Raw genomic sequence first — 21,985 nt, 5'->3', positions numbered from 1 at the left:
TTTTGGGCCTTCTTTAGGCTTCGGGAGTTATAGAGTTCTTCCAAGGAGGGGAGAGGGCAGCCGATAATCCTCTGTGCAGTAGTGATCACCCTTTGGAGCGCCTTCCTATCCGCCACTGTGCAACTGGAGAACCATACACAGATGCAGTAAGTTAGGAGGGTGCATACGCACAATTGGATGGAAAGCTCATTCCAGGGCCTTTTCTGCATACACAGTTGACCATAGATTTTTCCAGTGGTCAAACCTTGTGCCTTAGAAACGTTTTCTGTGAAATCATTGGGAATACCTCTGTTTTCCTATTGTTTTGGTTTCCCCACCCCCTTGTGTCTTTGTAGGATGCAAAAAAACCCCTTCCCCTTTTTTTCCCTTTCTCCACAGATGTTCTAAAGTTACTGTGCTGATAATCTGGAGAACCGGGCTTGATTCCCCACTCCTCCACCTGAGTGACAGAGGCTTATCCGGTGAAGCAGATGTGTTTCTGCACTCCTACATTCCTCCTGGGTGACCTTGGGATAGTCGCAGTTCTTCAGAGCTCTCTCCACCCCACCTACCTCACAAGATGTCTGTTGTGGGGAGAGGAAGGGAAAGGAGCTTGAGTTTCCTTACATGAGAGAAAGGTGAGGTATAAATCCAAACCTCTTCTTCCATATTTTGAAGTGGCAATTTAAAAATGTCTCTGCCTCCATTTCGACTATTGAGAACTACCAACCCAAACTGGAAGCCCAAACAACTCCTGGAACAGGAACCAATACCTGAAGAAACGTGTAGTCCACCTCCATGAAGAACCACATTTTTCTGCCAATTTGATCTGCAGTAACACACTATTATTATTATTATTATTATTATTATTATTATTATTATTATTATTATTATTATTATTATTATTATTATTATTATTATTATATTTATAAACCGCCCTCCCTTGAAAGGCGAAGGGCGGTGAACAAAACATAGAAATAGAGCACACAATAAAATCAATAATATCAAATTAAATTAATAAACATTAAACAGTGGCTCTATATATGTTAAAACTACCCCATTAAAAGCAGCGTTCAATCAAATAAATAGATGGCGTCCTACTAACAGATCCCCAAAAAGAAAAGGGGAGGAGGGACAGTAGGGTCCACAAATGTTCTGGAAGGGGAAAGGGGGGGGGGTGCTCTCAGCGGCCGGCCTCCCCAAAGGCCCAGTGGAACAGCTCAGTTTTGCAGGCCCTGCAGAACTCGTTAAGGTCCCGCAGGGCCCGCGTAGCTGGAGACAGAGCGTTCCACCAGGCAGGGGCCAGAGCTGTAAAAGCTCTGGCCCGAGTGGAGGCCAGCCGCATCATTGAGGGGCCAGGGATCACCAGCAGATTGGCCTCTGCTGACCACAGAGGTCGATTTGGGACATATGGGGCAAGACGGTCCCGTAGGTATGGAGTGTCTGATTACATGCAGTAACTACTTCTAATACTCTTTTCAGTTTATTTATTTTATTTATTTTATTTATTTATTCGATTTGGTAAACCGCCCTACCCCCAAAGGGCTCAGGGCGGTGCCCTCAGCCTCACAATCACTCTCTGACATAATGTTAGATCAGTAGTTCAATATGAAATTGACAACGCTGATCCAATCAACCATATTAGTTTGTATCTCTGCCTGAGCATTAAGATCACAGGGTTCTATGTGAAATTGGCAAACCTGATCCACTTGGCCATGCTATTTTGTTTCTCTGCCTCACTGTTAAGATCACAGGGTTCTATGTAAAATTGACAACAATGGTCCAATCGGCATGCTAGTTTATGTCTCTGCCTCAATGTTACACAGTCAATTTAATATGACAAAGAGAGAAAAATTCTTTTTGAAAATTGAGGGGGAGGGGAAGGAGAAAATGTCTGAAGGGGAGTTGTGCTACTAAGTAGTGTGTGGATAAGGGCCAGGAGTTTGCACAAAATGGAAGCAAAAAAAAATCTACTAGAGGTTAGAGAATATGTGCATGGTCAACAATGACTATTTCTTTCTTGTCTGCTCACTTTGTGGAAGCTCCCCAGAGTGAAGAGAAGGAAACACACTGCCCTTCAGCTACTGACAAGGATAACAGGAAGCTTAATGGCCTTAACACATCATTTTGCTCCTCTATAGTTTAACACAAGAAGCTCACCGCAGCCAAGAAAACGTGTTCCCCCCTGTATTTTTCTCTCCCATTTGAACAGGGCCACTTGGCTCACTACCTGTATTGCTTAATAAACCCCGTTCAAAGGATAGCCATAATGCTCACCAGGTTTAATGTTATGCCTTCTGCCTTGTTGCATGGCAGATTTAATAAGCAAGAAAAGGCTAAAAGATTGTGCCCATGTAACGACGGCTCAGTTGAATCTCTGGCCCACCAATTACTACACTGTGTCAGATTCAAGGAAATCAGATCCAAGTGTGTGAATCTTACTCCTTTACATTTACCCCATCTCCCCGATTTAATTAGATTACACTACTTGTTGGACAATCCTGATCCTTCTCTCTGTATGATAGTGGCAGACTTTCTTCTGGAAATTACCAAATGCCAGTAGATTTCCTTCGACCTAACATTTATTTCCTGCATTGTATATGCTTTTTAATCTGTTTTTATTATTGTTGTACTGTTGTCTATGCCAATAAAGGCTTGTGTAACCCCTATGTTCAGAATGGGTTGACCCAGAAAGGGGTGGAGACTCAAAGCAGCAGAAGGCTGCAAAAACTGGTGAAGTTGGAGGAAGCGAGGCTACCAGGCTGGGACCTTGATTTAATTCTTTATAAGCTCTTAACACCTTGTTTAAGGTAACTGCAAAGTTGTTGGGAACTAGTGGGAAGGGGAGTTGTTCATTTTGCTATATTTGTAAAATGTTAGAATTTATTGTTTCAGGGCTTACTATGTATGTAATTGATGGGAGTTCATTTAGGGGACCTTCATCATCTTGGATCCCATTCCTGCCAAGCCTCTGAAGTCTTCATAAGCCAACCACCAGCAGGAAGAATTGGACTTGGCATTTATCAGTAGATTGTCAAGATAAGGACTTGAAATGCAACCTAGAAGGACTGTAAATTGTTAAAAGTTAAATGTTAATGTTAAAAGTGTTATTTGTTAAGGAAGTAAACCATTTTGTTTTAAAATTTAGTTCTTTGCAACTCCTTCCAAGTTCTGCCCCACAGAACCCACAGTAAGAGGTTACACAAGCACAGACTCATCCCTTCCTGCCGTCCCTATCTTGATCTGTCTACGTTTGCAGAATCAGCCTTGCCTTCAGATGTCCCATCTACCAGCCTCAGCCCTAGATGAAAAGAGTTGGAAGCCCAAACTATTTTGCTTTAATTTCCAAAACTATTTTGCTTTAATTTCAACCCACTGTCAAAGCTGTGCGAAGATATCACAGTGAAAGGAGCAGCGAGGTAGGGAGAGAGAACCCGGAATCATAGTAAGAGTTTATTGTGTTTAGACAAAAGCCATTACAAGACAAAACAAAGCATAAAACAAGGAAATAAAACGCTCTAAGTAGATCAAAATCCATTGCAAAGTAAAATTTGGCTAGCCACTCTTAACTGAAGTTTCCTTTGCAAGCCCTTTGGCTCTAATCTCCCCAGCCAAAAAGTCACACAGAGCCACGCTATACAATGGAAAGGTTGAGGACACCTGTGTGTCCTTAGGTCTCTCAGCTGATTTGCAAGGGCTTTTACCATGCTCTTCTGTCTGCATGGTGTTTACTGTCATTCATATGCAGGGGCATACCACCTATGGGGACATGGGGTAACCCATACCCAGAGGTGGGATCCAGCAGGTTCTCACAGGTTCCAGTGTAGGGTTATGGTAATTATTTGTATTATTGCTGAGAGTGGGTTAACTCAAAATGGTGAGTGATTTTGCCACGTGATTTTTTTTTTGCCCTTAGATTAAGCCTCACTCTCAGCAGTAGCTAGCAAGTAGAACTTGGAAGCAGTCTAGCAGGAGGTGCACCGGCGTGCGTGGCAGCCTAAGCCTCTCGCTGCATTACGTTTCCCGCCCATGGGACCCGAGCAGTGGCTGCGTCCTTGCCACAGCCCCTCAGGAACAGCCCGCCCGCTATAGGAAATGACCAGCCACACCCATTATTGTTCCGCACCAACCCCATTGGCGCTACGTCAGTTTGAAACCCACCACCATGGGAAACCTGTTACTAACATTTTTGGATCCCACCACTGCCCATATCCCCAGATGCACATAGACCTGGGTGCCAGCACCAGCTCCAGGCGGTAGACCTGGACGCTGGTGTCGGCTCTGAGCAGTAGACCTGGATGCCGGCGCAAGCTCCAGGCAGTAGACCTGAACTCTGGGCGGTAGACCTGGGCACCTGGGCGGTACGGACAATTCAGATTTTGTCCCCCGGGTTCCATTTTTCCTAGATATGCCTCTGTTCATATGCACCTAAACCTAGGTGCAGTCAGTTCATGATAACATGTTAAACTGTCAGTCAGTTTGTGATAACATGTTAAACTGTGTATGGTACTGGAAACAGGATGTCACGTCACAACCGCAAGTTGAGGACATTGATTACAGGGGCATGTTACCCAAACTTGAGATCAAAGCTGGACAATACCCATCGTGGTTGACACAGAATGCAGCAATTCTATCCATTAACCTTTCTTAGGTGTGATGTGCTTTGCGCTGGAAAATAGAAAGCCTGTTCGGTTTTAGATCAAGGGGCCAACCACCACTTCAGTGGGGCCTGACCAGTACTTGGTGTCTCTGTGAGCACAAAAGGCACGTGGCTGTTTCCTTGTGTGCTGAATTTGTGCATGTTAATTGGTCCCTCGCAAAGGTCTGTATGCAGAGCAGGAATTGGTTCTTCCTCATTCTTTCTATTGTGGTACAAGCTAGGCAGGGTTTGAACTGTATACATGTAATGGAAGGGGGCAGAAGTCAACCTGTTGCACCAAAACATAAACAGGCTAACCGGAAAAAAGGGGAGGTTCACGTTCAAAGGCAGTGTGCCTCTCGGGGAGGCGAGGGCGTGGAGATGGAAAAGCGGACCCAATTAGTAACCCCCTCTGGGCACGCACAAATAATTAGTAACCCACTCTCGGGAACTGGTGAGAACCTGCTGGATCCCACCTCTGGGTTGGATCCAGATTACATTTTCCAACAGCGGAATAAAGTTTTCCCCCCTCCTGCTGCCCCCTGATCTCCACAAAATGTTGGAACACGTGTGTGCTTGTCTGCGCCAGGAAGGAGAATCGGTGGGCCGACCTATTCAGTCCTGGATGCGCACCGATGGAGCTTTCTTAATACTGGACAGCCCGAAAGTCCTCAGAACAAAGGGAAAGCATCCAGATGACATCACGCCCAATCTGTGCACACTTGGTTCATTGTGGCAGTGTTACTGATGGGAAAATAAACAGAATATTTTCCTGAAGTCAGGTTGCCTGGCTACACTGGCTCCCCCCCCCGTGCCAGGATACAGAGAACCTGTGTGGTTCAGAAGCCTTCATAAGGTCTCACAAAGAATGTATATGCATGATTGTGCCAATGCTATATGTGATTTCCCTCTTGTCTATGCCTTTCTAGGATGTAATAAAAGCCCCTTTAGAATTGAATGTATGATTTGCCCGCTGCTTAGGATTTTAGTTTAACTAGGTTCCCCAGTTAGCTTAAGGTTTTGTTACTGTTAATTTAGGAGATTCTTATGTGTCTGTATTGTACTATGTTTCCTAAATGTTTAAGTTTAAAATGTTATTTTTAAGATTTGTGTTTGTCAGCAAAAGCAGTAGCTTGTAGAGACTGATATTAAGTGACAAGGAAGTTGACTCTGGAATGCTGCTTAGAATAGCATCAGTGACCCTTTGATAAGAACAAAAGGACCACTCTTTGGACTTTACTATGTCCGAATCTGTTGCCAGCACCCAAGGGGGTCACGCAATAGCCTTGGAAGATGTCACCCTGTTTTCCTATTGGACTGTTTGAAGTTTTACTCTCAGGATCCAGAAGCTCATTGGACTGTTCACATCCTTACTTTCAGGATTCAAGAATTCATTGGATCATTTAAACTTGTCTTTGTCTAACACTCCCAAGGAACCACCTCAGGCAAGAAGGTGTAAGCTTTTCTTCTGGGCTTTGATGTCATCAGCATGTGCAAAGGATTGTTTTTACTCCCTTTGGTGTTCTAGGATATTTTTTCTCTGTATTAGATGGAAGGAGACCACCCCCCCCCTTCCTGGGTTTTGCACCTGTGGGGTGGGACTGGCTCCCACACCCTCTTTCTGGGTTTACTGGGAAATGTATAAAAAGGGGCAATGATGCACAGCCATGTGGGTTCCTTTTGCTGAGCTGTGCCAAGAAATCACTTGCAATAAAATCCTTCCTGCTTTGAAGAAACACCGGCTTCCTGCGCCTCATTAAGTTGCTGAGCTGAAATCACTTATTGTTACCTGGCAATTCGTGGTAACAGCAGGACTGCGTGTTTCGTGGTAAAGCTTTACCACCGGGGACTGAAGTCAGCTGAGTAACAGTCTAGGCTCCCTGGATCCTGTTGCACACAGACACCTGCACATACAGGTACACACCAGATTCTCAAGTCAGTTCTGCAACATAGGGCAAGGAAGCGGCTAACAGTAGCTCTCCTTTCTTGTGGCTTCCCAGAGTGTAAGGGCCTCCAGTCAATAACTGAGACTCGGAATGGTTCAAGAGCTTTACTGAACTGTGTCAAGACTTTAGCTGCAAAAAGCCAGAGCTGGTGCTGAAACTTTTGCAGCAAGTATGTATCTTCAGACATTGCCCATTTAGGGGTTCCCCCCTCCTACCAGTCCCCACAATGGCCTGCATAAGAAAAGGATAGTGTGAAGACAGTATGGTTATGTGTTTGCCCCCAGGCCTGACACAGAGCCAGCTTCCCAGGGCTGTTTGTCCACTTTTAGCTTCCAGCAGCAACTCCTGGCCTTAGGTAAGTGGGTTCCATCAGATTTCATCCCCCTCATAACCTGCCTCCCTCCCGCCTCCCTCCTCCTTTAGTCTGGAGAAAATATAAACCTCAGATTTTGGAAAGTAGGCAGTCACCACGACTAGTCCTTGGAGGGAAGACTACCAAGGAAGTCCAGGGCCGCTACTCAGAGGCAAGCAGTGGCAAACTACCTCTGAATGTCTCTTGCTCTGAATACCCCATCGGGGTCACCATAGGTCAGATATGACTTGACAGGAAACCGCTGGTTTAATATCGAAGCAACCACTAGAGGGGGCAAAACAAATTGTGGAACAAAAGACAACCCCCCCCCCATTAAACAGGAAGTTACAAACAAAGAAAACAATAACGTTCCTTCGCCATCTTTTATAGACTTCCTACAAACCTGGGAAGTGGCCATCTTGCCTACAGCCATGTCACACCATGTCTTGGTCTGGTCGCCTTTAATTCTGGTGGGGCCAGTCATGTTGTGGAGTCACCTCATGGCCTCTCCCCCTCCTGCGTCACATTTTATTGTTTGAAAATTACACACAGCCTAAAGGGTGTTAAGTGAAGTAGCTATAGGGGAAGTGTTAGCGTATCCAATAGCTCAAGAGTGGGCATGTCTTTCTAAGAAAGCACCTGATCAGAAAATTTCTCAGGCACAGTTAAAAAGTTGAAGTGGGCAGTGTCAGAGGAGGAGATTTCATATCTAGGGACAGCAGTATACTCCCCTACTGTACACCTATGTCACTACTGTGACATGTACTTTTAATGTAATCCATTGGATGGACTTGATTATGTAAAATGAGTACTGAACTATAAATAGAGTCATTGTTGTATATTTTAATGGATGTTATTTTTTAAAAAAACAAATTCCACATGAAAAAAGGGTGAATTCTACAACCTGTATAAATTGGAATTTGCTAAATTGGCATGATTTTTCTGCAGCATGTACAGTTTTGCTCAATCTGTTGGTTTTGCTAGTCATGAAAAGGGGGAAGGAGTTATTGAAGGGACTTAAAAGCTGTACACCCACCCACCAGAAATCATAGTAAGCCCTTCCTTTCATGTTGACTCTTTCAGCAAGGACTGTCTGCACTCTTTTGGGCATCTCTTCACAGCTGTAAGAACCAGAAACCAGCCTGATTATTTTAAGACTGAAAGCACAGACTCTCTAAAAACTGAGGCCCCTTCCGCACACGCAAAATAATGCGTTTTCAAACCACTTTCACAACTGTTTGCAAGTGGATTTTGCCATTCCGCACAGCTTCAAAGAGCACTGAAAGCAGTTTGAAAGTGCATTATTCTGCATGTGCGGAATGAGCCTGAATTCTCCACCCAGTAGCACATTTTTCTATACTCATACAGAAAAGCAGCACACGCAGCCCTGAGCGCAGGATTTCAAATACATGACTGGGGCCTTTTTAGCACAGACTGTTTGTTGCAGATCTAACATGTGAGGTCGTTACTGTTTCACACATTTTTTTGCACACACTTGAGCCGAATGTGTCCCGAATTCCCCCATCTGGGTGTACCCTCATTTCAGCTGTTGTTCCCACATTTTCCTGTCGCTCAGCCATAACTTGTGCAACTTTCTAGGGAAAAACCGGTTTCCCCCACAATCACAATGGTGGCTAAGGTCTTGCTTGAAAACAAAACTGGAGTAAATGACAGTCAGGGGTGACACACCCACCGGTGTGGCCGATTTGATCCAGCCAATGGGAATCGCGATTAGTTTGGAGCTTGTTAAGTTCTGCTGCGCACCCCATTGTTCAGCTTTGAAAGTCTCACTTTCGACTCTCCACTCCTCCTCACAGCGTTTGGTTGTGTGATGCGCCTGATAGTTCTCGAAAGCTACCGGAAGGTTCCCATGGCACCATTGGCGATACATTTGCAGCACGGTGATTTCGTTCAGTCGTTTAAGCCCCCCCCCATTAACACGGTAGCTCAACAGCCCATCCACGGAAACGGGATGGTAGACAATTTGGAAGCCCGAAAATCATCAGCTGCCATTTCAGGAAAGGCTCCAGGTAGAAGTGTCATGGCGACCCCCCTGTGGGATGGTAGCGTAACAGCTAATCAGAGTCGCTAGTTGCGTTGCACTGCGATTCACTGGGCGTGCATGCAAAACCGGGGAGTTGCGGAAGCAAGCAGAAGATCGTGATTGACAACCTAGCCATGTGTGAATGCTATCAAGCGACGAAACAGCATCAAAAAGGTCAAGATGTCGATGCGGATTGCTTTAATTCTAGAATAAACCGTGTGTGCGAAAAAGGCCTATGTCCAGCTGTATGCAGGATTGGAGCCAGATTTATTGTTCCATTGTTCCAATCTACAACAGATTTATTGTACTCATTGTTCCAATCTACAACAGGACTGTCTACAAATTCCAGCTAAATGGAAAAACTTTCCGTATCTTACTCTTTGTATAGAGCAGGCTGCAAAATGGAGTTTTCCCCTGGATAGTTCCAAATGTTGACTATCATAATTTACAACAGTGCCATGATGTGCCACACAACACCAAAGGGTCAATGTGCATTTCGGTTGCAGAAAGGTTTGGAAACAACTATGTAACAGGCATAAAGAAATACTTGAAAGCACCGAAGTGAGCATTATGAAGATGAACAAGATTTCTAAACCATTAAACTCTTTTGATAATCGTATAGCCAAAGCCAGACAATTTACTGCTGAGTTGTACTCAGTGGAAAATCTGAACATATTAAAGAATAATCTTAGGCCTACAACATTTTAATGGAAGTGTTCTAACATCTTAAGAGGACCATACAAAAATTCAAAGTGCTACAAAACATTTTGCATGTTATTCCACATGTTTTACTTAGGAAACTTGCTTTCTGGCTCCTCTGTACCGGTTCCGCCCAGAAAGACATCTCTGTCAAACGTGGTCAAAAGCTGCTGTTGTAGTATGTTCCCAGGACCTTCAAGCATGAGATTCCATTCAATTTCACTTTGTATGAAAGGTCAGCTTGCTCTCATCCAGTCCGCAGCTTTGCTTTTCATTGGCTGTTTCAAAAGCCCTTCCTCCCCTCTCCCCTCCCGATTCCTGACAAAGTTATTTCTTTGGTGGAAGAACATTTTGCTCATAGTGACCAGGATTTACAATATTGCCAGCAGGTACATATCTTGCCACCACGAGCTGATAGTCAGGCCATTAAGCCATTGCTGCCTGCCTTTCCGGCCTTCCATCTTCTTTGTGTTCTTTTCCAAACCTTCATTTGCTGTAGAATGTGTCCTAAAAGGAAAACCCAAAACACATCCTATTAGTTTGGGATGAGGTTTGCAAGCTAGACTGAGTGAGTAAAACCAAAAAGGTGCCAAATGGTTTCATTTTCAGCTGTGGGAACTCAAGCAAGGCTAACCTGGAATGCAACCTTCCTACGCAGTGGCGTGGGAGGTTAAGAGCTCATTTATCTAATCGGGAGAACTGGGTTTGATTCCCAGCTCTGCCCCCTGAGCTGTGGAGGCTTATCTGGGGTATTCAGATTAGCCTGTGCACTCCCACACCCGCCAGCTGGGTGACCTTGGGCTAGTCACAGTTCTTCGGAGCTCTCTCAGCCCCACCTACCTCACAGGGTGTTTGTTGTGAGGGGGGAAGGGCAAGGAGATCATAAGCCCCTTTGAGTCTCCTGCAGGAGAGAAAGGGGGGATATAAATTCAAACTACTCCTCCTCCTCCTTCCCTCCCCCACTCCCCCAGACTATCACTTTTTAAAAAATTACTTTCTGAATAATATAAAGGGTTGAGGAATGATTTATTAACTTCAGTTTTAAACCAGCCCATGTGGTTAGAGTGCAAGGCTAAGATCTGGGAGACCCGGGTTTGGAACCCCACTTGCAGTAGAAGTTTGGGCCAGTGATGCCCCCTCAGCCTAATGTAGCTCACAAGGTTGCTTCAAGGATAGAATGGAAAACAGGAGAATGATGGAAACTCCTTTGAATCCCCATTGGGGAAAAAGGTGGGGTATAAATGAAGTAAGCTAGAGTCCTCTCCCACATGTGCAGAATAATGCACTTTCGATCCACTTTCAATCCACTTTGAAGCTGGATTTTACTGGGCGGAATAGCAAAATCCACTTTCAAACAATTGTGGATCGAATGTGCATTATTCTGTATGTGCGGAAGGGGACAGAAAGACAGGCCAAAAGGCCATAACAGAACTGAATATACATAGGAGCAGAACTCAACACAAATGGGGCAAGTCATGACAAACATCAATGGTTAAAAACCACAGATATCCTTGCATAAGCTTTCTGTTGCAGGGCTGGTTCCTCACTATCAGTATATGGGGTCTGCAACCTGCGGCTCTCCAGATGTTCATGGACTACAAATCCCATCAGCCCCAATTGGCCATGCTGGCAGGGGCTGATGGGAATTGAAGTCCATGAACATCTGGAGAGCCGCAGGTTGCAGACCCCTATATGAGACCAGGAGGTAGAAGGGCAGCCCATTGCAGCCAGAGATGTGCACAGTCAAGTTACTCCAAGAACACCAAGCTTCGCTGCGTGTTCTCAGCATTTGCCCAGCTGAGATTGTTTATTACTCACAGCACTTTTAACAAATGTGATTTGTCCTTACAACCCTAATAGGAAACCAAGGCCTACATCACATGTGCATCATGATCGGTGCTCGATTATTTAGTGTGTGTTTTTTTTGCACATTCATTTTTCTTATTGGTTAATAAACATAAATAACAGCATCAGCAGAAAGTATATGATTAGTTACATAATCTGGTTGACATCTAAATAAGTACAGAAAATTGATGCATTCATTGAATAAGTTCATTCTAATATCTAACTATATAAAGGTCGACTTCTCCTTCAAAAGATATCATTTATTTAATAAATATTGTAACATTTCTAGATAATTATTATCCTCTGAACCCATTGTTCAGTTTTTATGTTCAGTCAAACGATCTAATACTGGGGAAAAAAAATTATAAACTAATTCCTTGATAATTCTATTATTAATGTTAAAGATCAGTGACGGCGAACCTTTTCGAGACCGAGTGCCCAAATTGCAACCCAAAACCCACTTATTTATTGCAAAGTGCCAACGCGGCAATTTAACCTGAATAACCCTCTCGAGCAGGGGCCAGCCTGCTGTAGCCTCCAGCAAGTCCCACATGCGCCACTCTGTGCCTCTCTAGCATCTCTGCCACCTCTGCCCACCGCCCCGGGCAGCAGCCACCTGGAGCACAGGCACCAGGCCCGCCAGCCGAGTCCTCCCTGCTCACTGAGGTGCATGCACATCAAGTCCAGGAACCCAGGCCAGCCTAGATGTGTGTATGAGGGGGCAATTCCCCCCCCCACATGACAAACTCTGTGCGCGCGTGCCCACAGAGAGGGCTCTGAGTGCCACCTCTGGCACCCGTGCCATAGGTTCACCACCACTGTTAAAGATAAACCACTTTTCATTAGTAATCAATTGGACAAAAAACAACTTCAATCTTTTCCTTCAAATGTGATATCCAAGGCTGCCAGATCTCTAAGTATGATTCCACTGGGAGAAACCTTGATTGGTGAGAACCCTTGTCTAAAATAAAGAGTTGTTGTACTTTGTTATACCAGTCTTCCACGGAAGGTACCATATCTGTACGCCATAATTTGGCCAAAATTAGACGTGCTACAAGAATGAGATGAAACAGTTTGATTGATGTCCCACTGCTGAATGCGTGAACAAACTTCACTGTGTTCCAAGGGCATGCAAAGCAGCATGTACAAAATCGTGAGCTATACTGGAGGCGTGTAAGAGTCGACCCGAGGTATAAGAATTCCCGAGGCACCCTGGATTTTCCACAAAAAACTGGGAAAACTTTTATTGACTTCGTGGTATAGAATTCGAGGGTGTGGAAATGCAGCAGCCAGCGGACACCAAGGAGCAGACGCCCGCCATATGCGTCCCCTTCTGCCCCAGGGAGAAGGCAGCCAGCCCTCTTTTCCTGCTGGGGCAGAGGAAGGGATTCCTACTCTGTGCCGCTGGCTCCCTAATGGCGTGAGAGCGGCACAAGAGCAGGCGCCCGCCCGCCATTCCCCCCTCTGCCCCAAGGAGGAGAAGGCAGCCGGGCCTTTTCCCTGGGGCAGAGGGAGTTCCCGTTTGGTGCCCGCGTCTGCCCCAAGCGGCGCCTCCCAGACTTACTTTAACAAATGGAGCAGGCGTCAGAAGAGGAGCCTGCTGCCTGTGTTCCTCTTCCAGGCTTCAAAAGCGACTTGATGGGAACCACATTCTGTCCAGGGTCTCCCTGGGAAAAGAGTAGTTCCCAGCAGGTCCGTTTCAACTTGGAAAGGAACGACAGGCAGCAGGCCTCTTCTGAAACCTGCCCATTCGATAAAGTGAAGATGTGCATGAAGTCGTCAGTGGCTGGAATCACTGGACTTCAGCAGTATAAATTCGAGGGGGAGCATTTTTCAGCCCTTAAAAAGGGCTGAAAACTCGAATTCGATCTTATCATGGTATATCACGGGTACTTTTGGTGGTTTCTTTCCCCACTGAGAGCTACACACTGGCTCTTAATTTACAAGGAAATGAGTTATCAAATGGCAACAGGCTATCATGGTGTGGTGGTGAGTGAGTTGGAGTAGGACTGGAGAGACCAGATTCAAACTCCCGCTTAGCCATGAAGGTCACTGGGTCACAAGACCAGTCGCTCTCTCTACTTCACAGGGTGGTTGTGAAGATAAAACGAAAGAGGAGAGACCTAGGTATGCTAGCTGCAGCTTCTTCAAGGAAAAGGTAGAATAAGCATACAACCAACAGGCATATGACTGACAACATTAACTTAAGCAACCTGCTATTTCCTGAGAAATCAAGCTGTTCACAAATCAACCCTTTTAGAAGTTACAGTGTGGAAAGAGGAAGATTTTAAAATTGCATGCTTCCTCCTGCTCCAGTGAGTCACAAGTTCAGCCACCCACCTTCAATTTCCTGTCAGAGTTTCAGCAGCATGGATTCCTTCCTCTGTCCCACCACCATGAAATGCGTAATTAAATGCTTGACTGTGGAAGGATGACGGGAAAATAAACGTTCCTTTCTGTGCTGTCAGTCAGCGAGTAAGCAATCCCGGGCCACACTCACCTGTGTTAGAGGAAAATCCTGGACTCTGAAAGTTGTAATTTTTAATTTCGCTATACCATCTGTCAGCTACTTCTGTTCCTGCAAGATAAAATTGAACACGGGTGTGGAGTTACTAGTGAACTTTGCAGGACACAGGATCTGAGGATCTGAAGTTTCAAAATCTGAATTACAAACAAAACAAAAAGCAAGTTTTGACCATAAAAATTAGAAGAAGGAGGAGGAGGAGGAGGAGGAGGAGGAGGAGGAGGAGGAGGTGTGTGTGGGAGTGTACAGGCTAATATGAATTCCCCAGATAAGTCTCCACAGGCGGCAGAGCTGGGAATCAAACAAGGTTCCTCCAGATTAGATACACGATCTCTTAACCTCCAACGCCACTGCTGCTCCCTAGCTTACCTGACTGATCATAAGAAGCCCACGCTAAATTTTCTCCGAATCTTCCGCTACTAGATTCAGAACTGTGCTTGAGGATCCTCGTGCTGGCAAGTGCTTCTGAATACCTACATTAAAACAATAACAACTCCATTGGGGAACAATAAGCAGAACAGAAAGACCAGACAGCCCTGTGATTCTGCAAAAACACTTTGGAAGAAGATTCTGTCCAGGTGGGCAGTTTATAGCAGGGTGCAGCCTTCCGTAGAAGGGAGAAAAGGAGAGGACCCTTCAATCCAAGAGTGTCACACTGGAGTTCTCCACCATTTTGCATTTGCACAAAGAATGAGAGCAACCACATGCAGTATTTCAACACCAAAGTTTATCTGTCAAGGTTCCTCAAATGCTTCCCAATTTTACAATGTGAGGGAACAACTTCACCAATAGTGTGGCACCCCGTAACTCATCCACAGGTCTCACTTTTTTATATACATAAATCCTCTGAAGTGCTTTTCCAAGATGACCTACACAAAAGGAATAAAGTTACAATATCACCATTCAAGCCATTTCAAAAGACTGGGCTGGATCCAACTGGGTTTTCTACGAGCGTAAAAGGGGTCTAAAACGGTTCTGCTGAGAATCGCAGCGCCCTGCATGATCAAAAGCCATCTAGGATGGGGGCTGTAATATGGAGGGAAATGGCTGAGATGTTGTGAAAAGGCTACTTGGATCCAATCCACTGGCCTCTGCAGCAGCATTGGCTATAGGCCTGGCATTCTTCTTGATAGTCAGTCCTTAAATGGAAGTTGGAACATTCTTAGGGTGACCAGCCGTCCCGATTTTTAGCGGGACACTCTGCAAGCTTATCGCTGATGTGTCCAGCGTCCCTTCCGAGCTTTGACATTGTCCCGGTTGGGAATGTGTTCTCCTCGCGGCGTGTGCGGCCGCCTTGAGGAGCACTACTACCTTTTATGGTGGCGCTCCCGTCAGGAAACAGGGGAAGCACCCCAGAAGGCAGTGCAGCAGCATGCAGGAGGGAGCTGCCTCCCGCGCTGCCGCGGGTGCCTTCTGGAAGCCTCCCTGTTTCCTGACCAGCACCCGCCACATAAAGGCAGTGATGCTCATAAGTGGGCACGCTACTCAGCAGCCCGGAGCACCGATAGTAAAAATCTGGTCACCTTAAACATTCTCCATGCTACAATTACAAAGCCCCCCCCCCCATTTTTCAGCAACAATATGCTCCTTCGAAGTTGGTTTTGTCATTCTCCGTATTAGTTTTTCTAAACCACTTAAGCAAGCACAAGCCTAAACTTAGGGGGACTGTACCCTAGCGTTCTGCTCCACAGTGAGCATGTGGTTCCTGCAGGGCAGAGATTCTGGTACTGATGCCGTAAGAGTTGCATCCCTGGAGATCCTGGGCACCTGGTGGTTTGCGAGAGCGGGGAAACCACAAGGTTTCCCTTTTGCTGCGTGGTCTCCTTCTTTCTGGGTTGCTGCAGTCAAAAGGCAAGACGAAGGTTGCCTGTTTTATTTCTTTAAAGCCCCCCCCCCCTTACGCACTTATTTTACCATCTTATTTCTGTTTCCATCTATGTTACCCTCCTAGGGAGGAGTCTGGCCGTTCCCTCCTTTTGGGGAGGTTTTTAATAAATTGGGTTATGGGACGCCTGTTATTTTTGTACCGACCGCCGTTTTAATGGATTTTAGTACATGTAATGATTGTTATGTGGTCACTATTGTGAACCTCTATGATATATTGTAGACATGTTGATATTGTTGTGCACCGCCCAGAGCCCTCGGGGATGGGGCGGTCTACAAATCCAAACAATCAATCAATCAATCAATCAATAAAGGTAATATTGCTATTGTTTCTATTGTTATTGTTGAGGCTGCTTTTCATTGCTTTTGCATTTGGGGGGGAAAGCCGGCCGTGGATCCCTGAGAGGAGTGGAGGGATCCACACCTGGATTTTCCCTCGAAAATGCAAAAGCAATGAAAAACAGCTTCAGCAATATAGATATATCAATATAATACTGGTATTGCCTTTAAAGGGTAATATCTTGTCTTTTGAGTGGGGGCAGGCACCTGTAATTGTGGCTGTGGGGCAGACAGTGGGGCTCCCCACTGTTAAGGGACATGGGGCTGGGAGCACCACAGAAAGCGCTCCATGCATAAGGGACCTTAGACAAAGACAGCTGTGAATCACCCACTGGCTGCGGTTGCCTCTGGGGGTGGGATGGGTGGAGCCAAGGTGACCGCTTCCGCTTAACTGAGGGCAGAAGCGAAGCCCGGGCCATGTTGGGCAAGGGCTGACGTCACCAGGAGGGGAGGGCGGATTGACCCTTTAAAGGAAAAAGCCCTCCTTTGTTCTGGCCATGTGCTTCGGCCAGCCGGCGATTTGCCCACCCACCTCTCCCTGGGTTTATTCGGTTGTTGCTTGTTTCTGTCATAGCCGTTCGGGCGGTGGCGCATGGGTAATGATCTGGAAGTGCGGCGACGCTGCAAGAGACAACCGGCAAATGGGGATCACCTCTTGGCAGGAGGGTCCGCCCGGCAGAGCCCTTCAGCGGAGCGAAGTCCAATACAGGGCATCCGCCCGTTGGAGCTTCGCTATGAAGCAGACAGGCCAGATCAAGACCCATGCTACGCCTCACGCTTCTGTTTTTGGTTGGCTAATAAAATGACTATGGCCAAAATGTTTATCCCAGCAAAGAGTCCAGTGTGGTTATTAGAGAGGATTCACCCTGGTGGTTCCCACCCTCAGAAGGCAAACCCAAGGCAGGTTGGATGCCCAGCCCCAGTGACTCTCTCAGCCTAATTTACATCACAGGGTTTTTGTGAGAATAAAATAGAGAAGGGAGGGTCATGATGTACCTGAGCTCTCTGGAGGAAGGGCAGGATGAAAATACGAGATCAGCAGAGATCAGCCATCCTCCACTGAGAAATGATCCAGCAAGAAATGGACTTTTGTAATTCTGCTGTTCGTGTAGATTAAACAAGAACCAAGGAACAAGGTTGGCCTAACCCCCAAAAACTTGCCACACAACAAGATTGCACAAGGAAGTGTTAATACCAAACAATGACTAAAGTGCATATACGCAATATTCACAAAATAACATAATCAGGAATGATTGCATGAGTCCATAAAGTTCTCCCGACCGTAATACTATAAATATTTCGTTCACAGTCCAATGGAAAACAGTGCATATGTACAGTATTAGTACTTATTTCCATCATTCAAATTCGTTATATGTTAATAAATTATAGTTTACCAGAACATTCACTAGGTGTTCTTTCTAGGATTCTTAGTAACGTTACTAGGAATCCTAGAAAGAACACCTAGTGAATGATTTGCAACATATGCACTGAAGAGGACGCACATGCACTAAAGAAGATTAGCTTAAAACGCACTTCAAGGCCAAGCAGGCTTTGCTGCCAGTTTTTTTTTCCTTTGAACCCTTGCTGCTCCTTTAGAACTTGTGGCCAATTTTACGACAGGGTTGCTGTTGCTTCGAACCGGTGCTCCTTCCATGTCTTTCCATTTGGACTGTGAGATGAAATATTTATAGTACACGGTCGGAGAGCTTTTGAAGTGGACTCGTAAGCAATCATTCCTGATTATGTTATTTTGTGAATACTGCATATATGCACTTTAGTCATTTTTGGTATTAACACTTCCTTGTGCAATATTGTTGTGTGGCAAGTTTTTGGGGGGTTTGGCCAGCCTTGTTCCTTGGTTCTTGTTTTAGTCTTGCCCTCATTCTTCCTTTCCATGTTCATGTAGATTACCAGAAAGTATGAGGGAGTACTAAAACGTCACTATGAACCTTTAATATCATTTTCTCCTTCTACCCCAAAAATTTTTAAATAAAAAAAAATACAATAAAGCCGTGGTGGCGAACCTTTGGCACTCCAGATGTTATGGACTACAATTCCCATCAGCCCCTGCCAGCATGGCCAATTGGCCATACTGGCAGGGACTGATGGGAATTGTTGTCCATAACATCTGGAGTGCCAAAGGTTCGCCACCACTGCTATAAAGAATGACATTGTGGTATGCTACACGTCTTGTTCCTGAAGATGGCACCAGAAGGCTATTAGGTCGTGGCTCTGAAATATCATCCTATGAGAAGTGTTGTGAAGACCTTAAGTACTAAGAGTACCCAACCTAAATGTACGCAAATAATGGCACATTCCTAAAGAAACAAGGAAAAGTTGTACTTACTGCTGTGCTTCCCTGTTTAATTTTTTGCACAGTTTTAGAGGAGGCACGCCATGCTTCTTTCGGTAGTCATTGTGACCTTTTAAGACTTCGTCTGCAAATTGTTTGGAAGCTAAAACAGCATAAGAAAAGGATAGTATTGAAATGCTGCCAGTTTCTGTTGCAGACACAACTGTTGTAGCGGCCATTTAAAAAATCTATATTCTATTGCAGTCTTGAAAAGAGAAAAACCCATTTTACAAGCTCTTCAGAACAAACACCCCAGTTACACAAACAGAAAGGAGGGGAAGACATTTTAATGTTCAATACCACAATACCATCTTCATCTTCTGAAGATGAGACGCGTCAGAAAAGATGGTTCGTTAGCATTTCTAACTGCGTAGAGCGAATTTCTTAACAGGAAAAACATACTCCGCTCATGATTTTGGCTTCCTTTTATTGCTTTGATACAGATGACATTCCAGCTGGGGCAAGCTGGTCTTCTCCTGCTGGCCGTCATCCTAGGAGAGACAGGGTGCAATCTTCAAATGGACTGTGGGCCTCTGGCTGAAGGTAGAGGCTAGAGCAGGGGTCTGCAACCTGTGGCTCTCCAGATGTTCATGGACTACAATTCCCATCAGCCCCTGCCAGCATGGTCAAGGCTGATGGAAATTGTAGTCCATGAACATCTGGAGAGCCACAGGTTGCAGACCCCTGGGCTAGAGTGTCCTTCCTGTACTTCTAGTGTCCATTCCATCAGACAGTGAGTCTCCCAATGGTTCAGGACTTTCAGTACGCAAAACAAGAGGTAGCTTTGCATCCCATAGCACCTTATTAGAGACCAACAAAATTTTCAGGGTATAAGCTTTTGAGAGCCCAAGCTCCCTTTGTCAGGCTGTTGAATGCTTACACTGTGAATACAGAACTTTGGGAAGATAAAATTAGACAATGTGCTCTAATGACTGAACAAACCTCATAAACAGATGGCCAAAACATAAATTTGATGAGAAATAGGAACTTTATTTCTTATTTGAGGCTGAATCAACTATGTAAAAACAATAACAGGAAGAATATTAATTTGATAACGATCAAGATACAAGAGATTGTCTGGTAACGATGCTGTAGAGCACAGGTGTCAAACTCGTGGCCCTCCAGATGTTATAGACTACAGTTCCCATCATCCCCTGCCAGCATCATGCTGGCAGGGGATGATGGGAACTGTAGTCCATAACATCTGGAGGGCCACGAGTTTGATACCTATGCTGTAGAACCATTGGACAGAAGGTAGTTAATTTTAAGACTGCGTAACGTCCTCTCTGATAATATTAATTTCGTAATTTCAAGATCGAATGTGTTAGAGATAATATTCATACAGTTTTTTTCGGTAGTTGTATTATCTTTTTCTGACTTGCCTTTGTTTGACTTTCTCTTTTTTGTTTAATTGATCACTCTCTTTAATTGATAACTATATTGAGAAAATTAATAAAAATATTATTTTAAAAAAGAAAGCTTAAACTGGAAATACTGTTGGCTTTTAAAGTACTCCTGGACCCAAATCTCGTTTTTCTACTGCAGACCAAAACTCAGCTGACACCATGCAAAACACATACACTACAGGGGATTTCCAATACAGTATGAGTTGCCAAACATTACTACTGATCTTTAAGTACTTCTTCTGATCCAGAAAGCACATTTTAACTACTATAAATCCTGCACATCTTTGGTTTCACCCTGTCAGATCCAAACAATCTCACACCAGACCTTTGACATCTGAAAGCTACTAACAGTGCATCTGCCAATAAACTGCATTTTTAACGCATGTGAAGGAACATACAGTGTACACGTGAAGGAATGTGAAATTCTAAATCTGTTTCCACTGGTATAAAAACATATGAGACAGTGGTGATCACTCTCTCCCCGATCCGCCACCCAAGACACGGGGAGACCCTTCCAACACATGGAAACCATCAGCTTCATAAGACTAGACTGAATCACCAGGTCAACAGTCAAGCGATCCTGACATTTCCGAAAGGCTGCAATTGCCACAGTGCTAGGCAACATGAACTCTCTGTTGCTAACAATAAGAGACAAATTCACTTCCTGTCTCTGCCCCCTCTGGAGGCTGAAAACCATCTCAGCACAGAGGCTGCTTTGTCAGTTTGGTACTGTTAGCATGATGGATTTCTCAGGGTCCAGGAGGAAAAGAAAAGAAAACAGCTGGACTTGGACGCAGCAGAAGTGTTTAAGAACATAAGCTCTGCAGGACAAATGTTATGGGAATTTGAGCTACCTTGGCTAACATGCCTTAAAATGATTTCATTATACTTTTTAAGAAGGTAACCCTAATAACATATTTACTTAGGTGCACATCCCTCCCATTTACCTTTCAAGCAATTAGTTCCAGAACATGTAAAGTGCCTTGAGTTCCTGTGAAATGCAACCTAAGTATTACTAGGTCCCATTAAGTCCACAAGTATCTCGTTTATAAGCCCTGCTACTGAGCTTTGACAGCAAGCAGCTAAAAAAGAAGAAGAAGAAGAAGAAGAAGAGGAGGAGGAGGAGGAGGAGGAGGAGGAGGAGAAGGAGGAGGAGTTTGGATTTATATCTCCCCTTTCTCTCCTATAGGAGACTCAAAGGGGCTTACAATCTCCTTGCCCTTCCCCCCTCACAACAAACACCCTGTGAGGTGGGTGGGGCTGAGAGTCTCGAGAAGCTGTGTGACTAGCCCAAGGTCACCCAGCTGGCGTGTGAACCTGCGGCTCTCCAGATGTTCAGGAACTACAATTCCCATCAGCCTCTGTCAGCATGGCCAATTGGCCATGCTGGTAGGGGCTGATGGGAATTGTAGTTCCTGAACATCTGGAGAGCCGCAGGTTCCCTACCCCTGATCTAGAACAATAATGTGGCCTTCATTACATTCACATAAGCCTAAGGCAATTTTCCAGGAAGAGGGGAATGCATTGTTCGTTCTCCAGGAACATTATGGAAAGAAAAGAATGTACAAACTTTCAGCTAGGTTTTTTGCTTTCCTGCCAATGACTGATCATCTCACTCTCTGGTTCTCTGCTGATGGATTAGATGAAGGACAACTGGTATTAGGGATGTCTGTGTGGTTATCTCTGCAGATTAACTTCACTAATTCTGTACAGACATGATTAGCTATAGCATGCAAAGCCCTCTTAAGCAGGATATGCTTGGTCCAAATAGGGTATTTTCTTTCCAATTAATGAACACGTGCCTCATCGCCATTTCCTTTTGTCCAAAGAGACCTTCCTCCCTGCTGATCGTTTCAAGGTCAGAACAGTGCTTGCTCCTGATCCAGCCTCTGTAAGGAACCAGTAAAGTCCAGGCCAAAAGTAACTTTTCAAGTTCTTTATTGAGCTGACATTCTAAGTCGATCACAAGCAATGC

The 21,985-nt window shown here is 45.0% G+C and overlaps 1 protein-coding gene across 1 annotated transcript; it reads right to left on the bottom strand.

Moving 5' to 3' along the window:
• Nucleotides 1–9,206: 9,206 nt before the first annotated feature.
• Nucleotides 9,207–20,707, bottom strand: LOC125425877 (Golgi-associated plant pathogenesis-related protein 1-like). The gene is made up of 5 exons (XM_048483613.1): nt 20,530–20,707; nt 18,599–18,707; nt 14,398–14,501; nt 14,005–14,082; nt 9,207–10,166 (listed from the first exon to the last, which is right to left on the bottom strand). Exons 1-5 carry the CDS (start codon nt 20,705–20,707, stop codon nt 10,078–10,080), a joined length of 558 nt encoding a protein of 185 aa, XP_048339570.1. The 3' UTR covers nt 9,207–10,077.
• Nucleotides 20,708–21,985: the final 1,278 nt, after the last annotated feature.

The sequence above is a fragment of the Sphaerodactylus townsendi genome, linkage group LG02 (assembly GCF_021028975.2).
Source record: "Sphaerodactylus townsendi isolate TG3544 linkage group LG02, MPM_Stown_v2.3, whole genome shotgun sequence".
Lineage (NCBI taxonomy): Eukaryota > Metazoa > Chordata > Lepidosauria > Squamata > Sphaerodactylidae > Sphaerodactylus > Sphaerodactylus townsendi.
The sequence above is the reverse complement of the archived record's forward strand: the minus strand, read 5'-3'. Positions and strand labels throughout refer to the sequence as shown.

What these genes read in the sequence shown, in the direction of transcription:
- LOC125425877 (XM_048483613.1), bottom strand. Translation starts at nt 20,707, where the DNA reads ATGGTTTTCAGCCTCCAGAGGGGGCAGAGACAGGAAGTGAATTTGTCT. An exon ending in TTAAACAGGGAAGCACAGCA is followed by an intron (nt 14,502 to 18,598) that starts GTAAGTACAACT and finishes GTTTTAATGTAG; the next exon opens with GTATTCAGAAGCACTTGCCA. An exon ending in AGGATTTTCCTCTAACACAG is followed by an intron (nt 10,167 to 14,004) that starts GTGAGTGTGGCC and finishes TTTTCCTTTTAG; the next exon opens with GACACATTCTACAGCAAATG.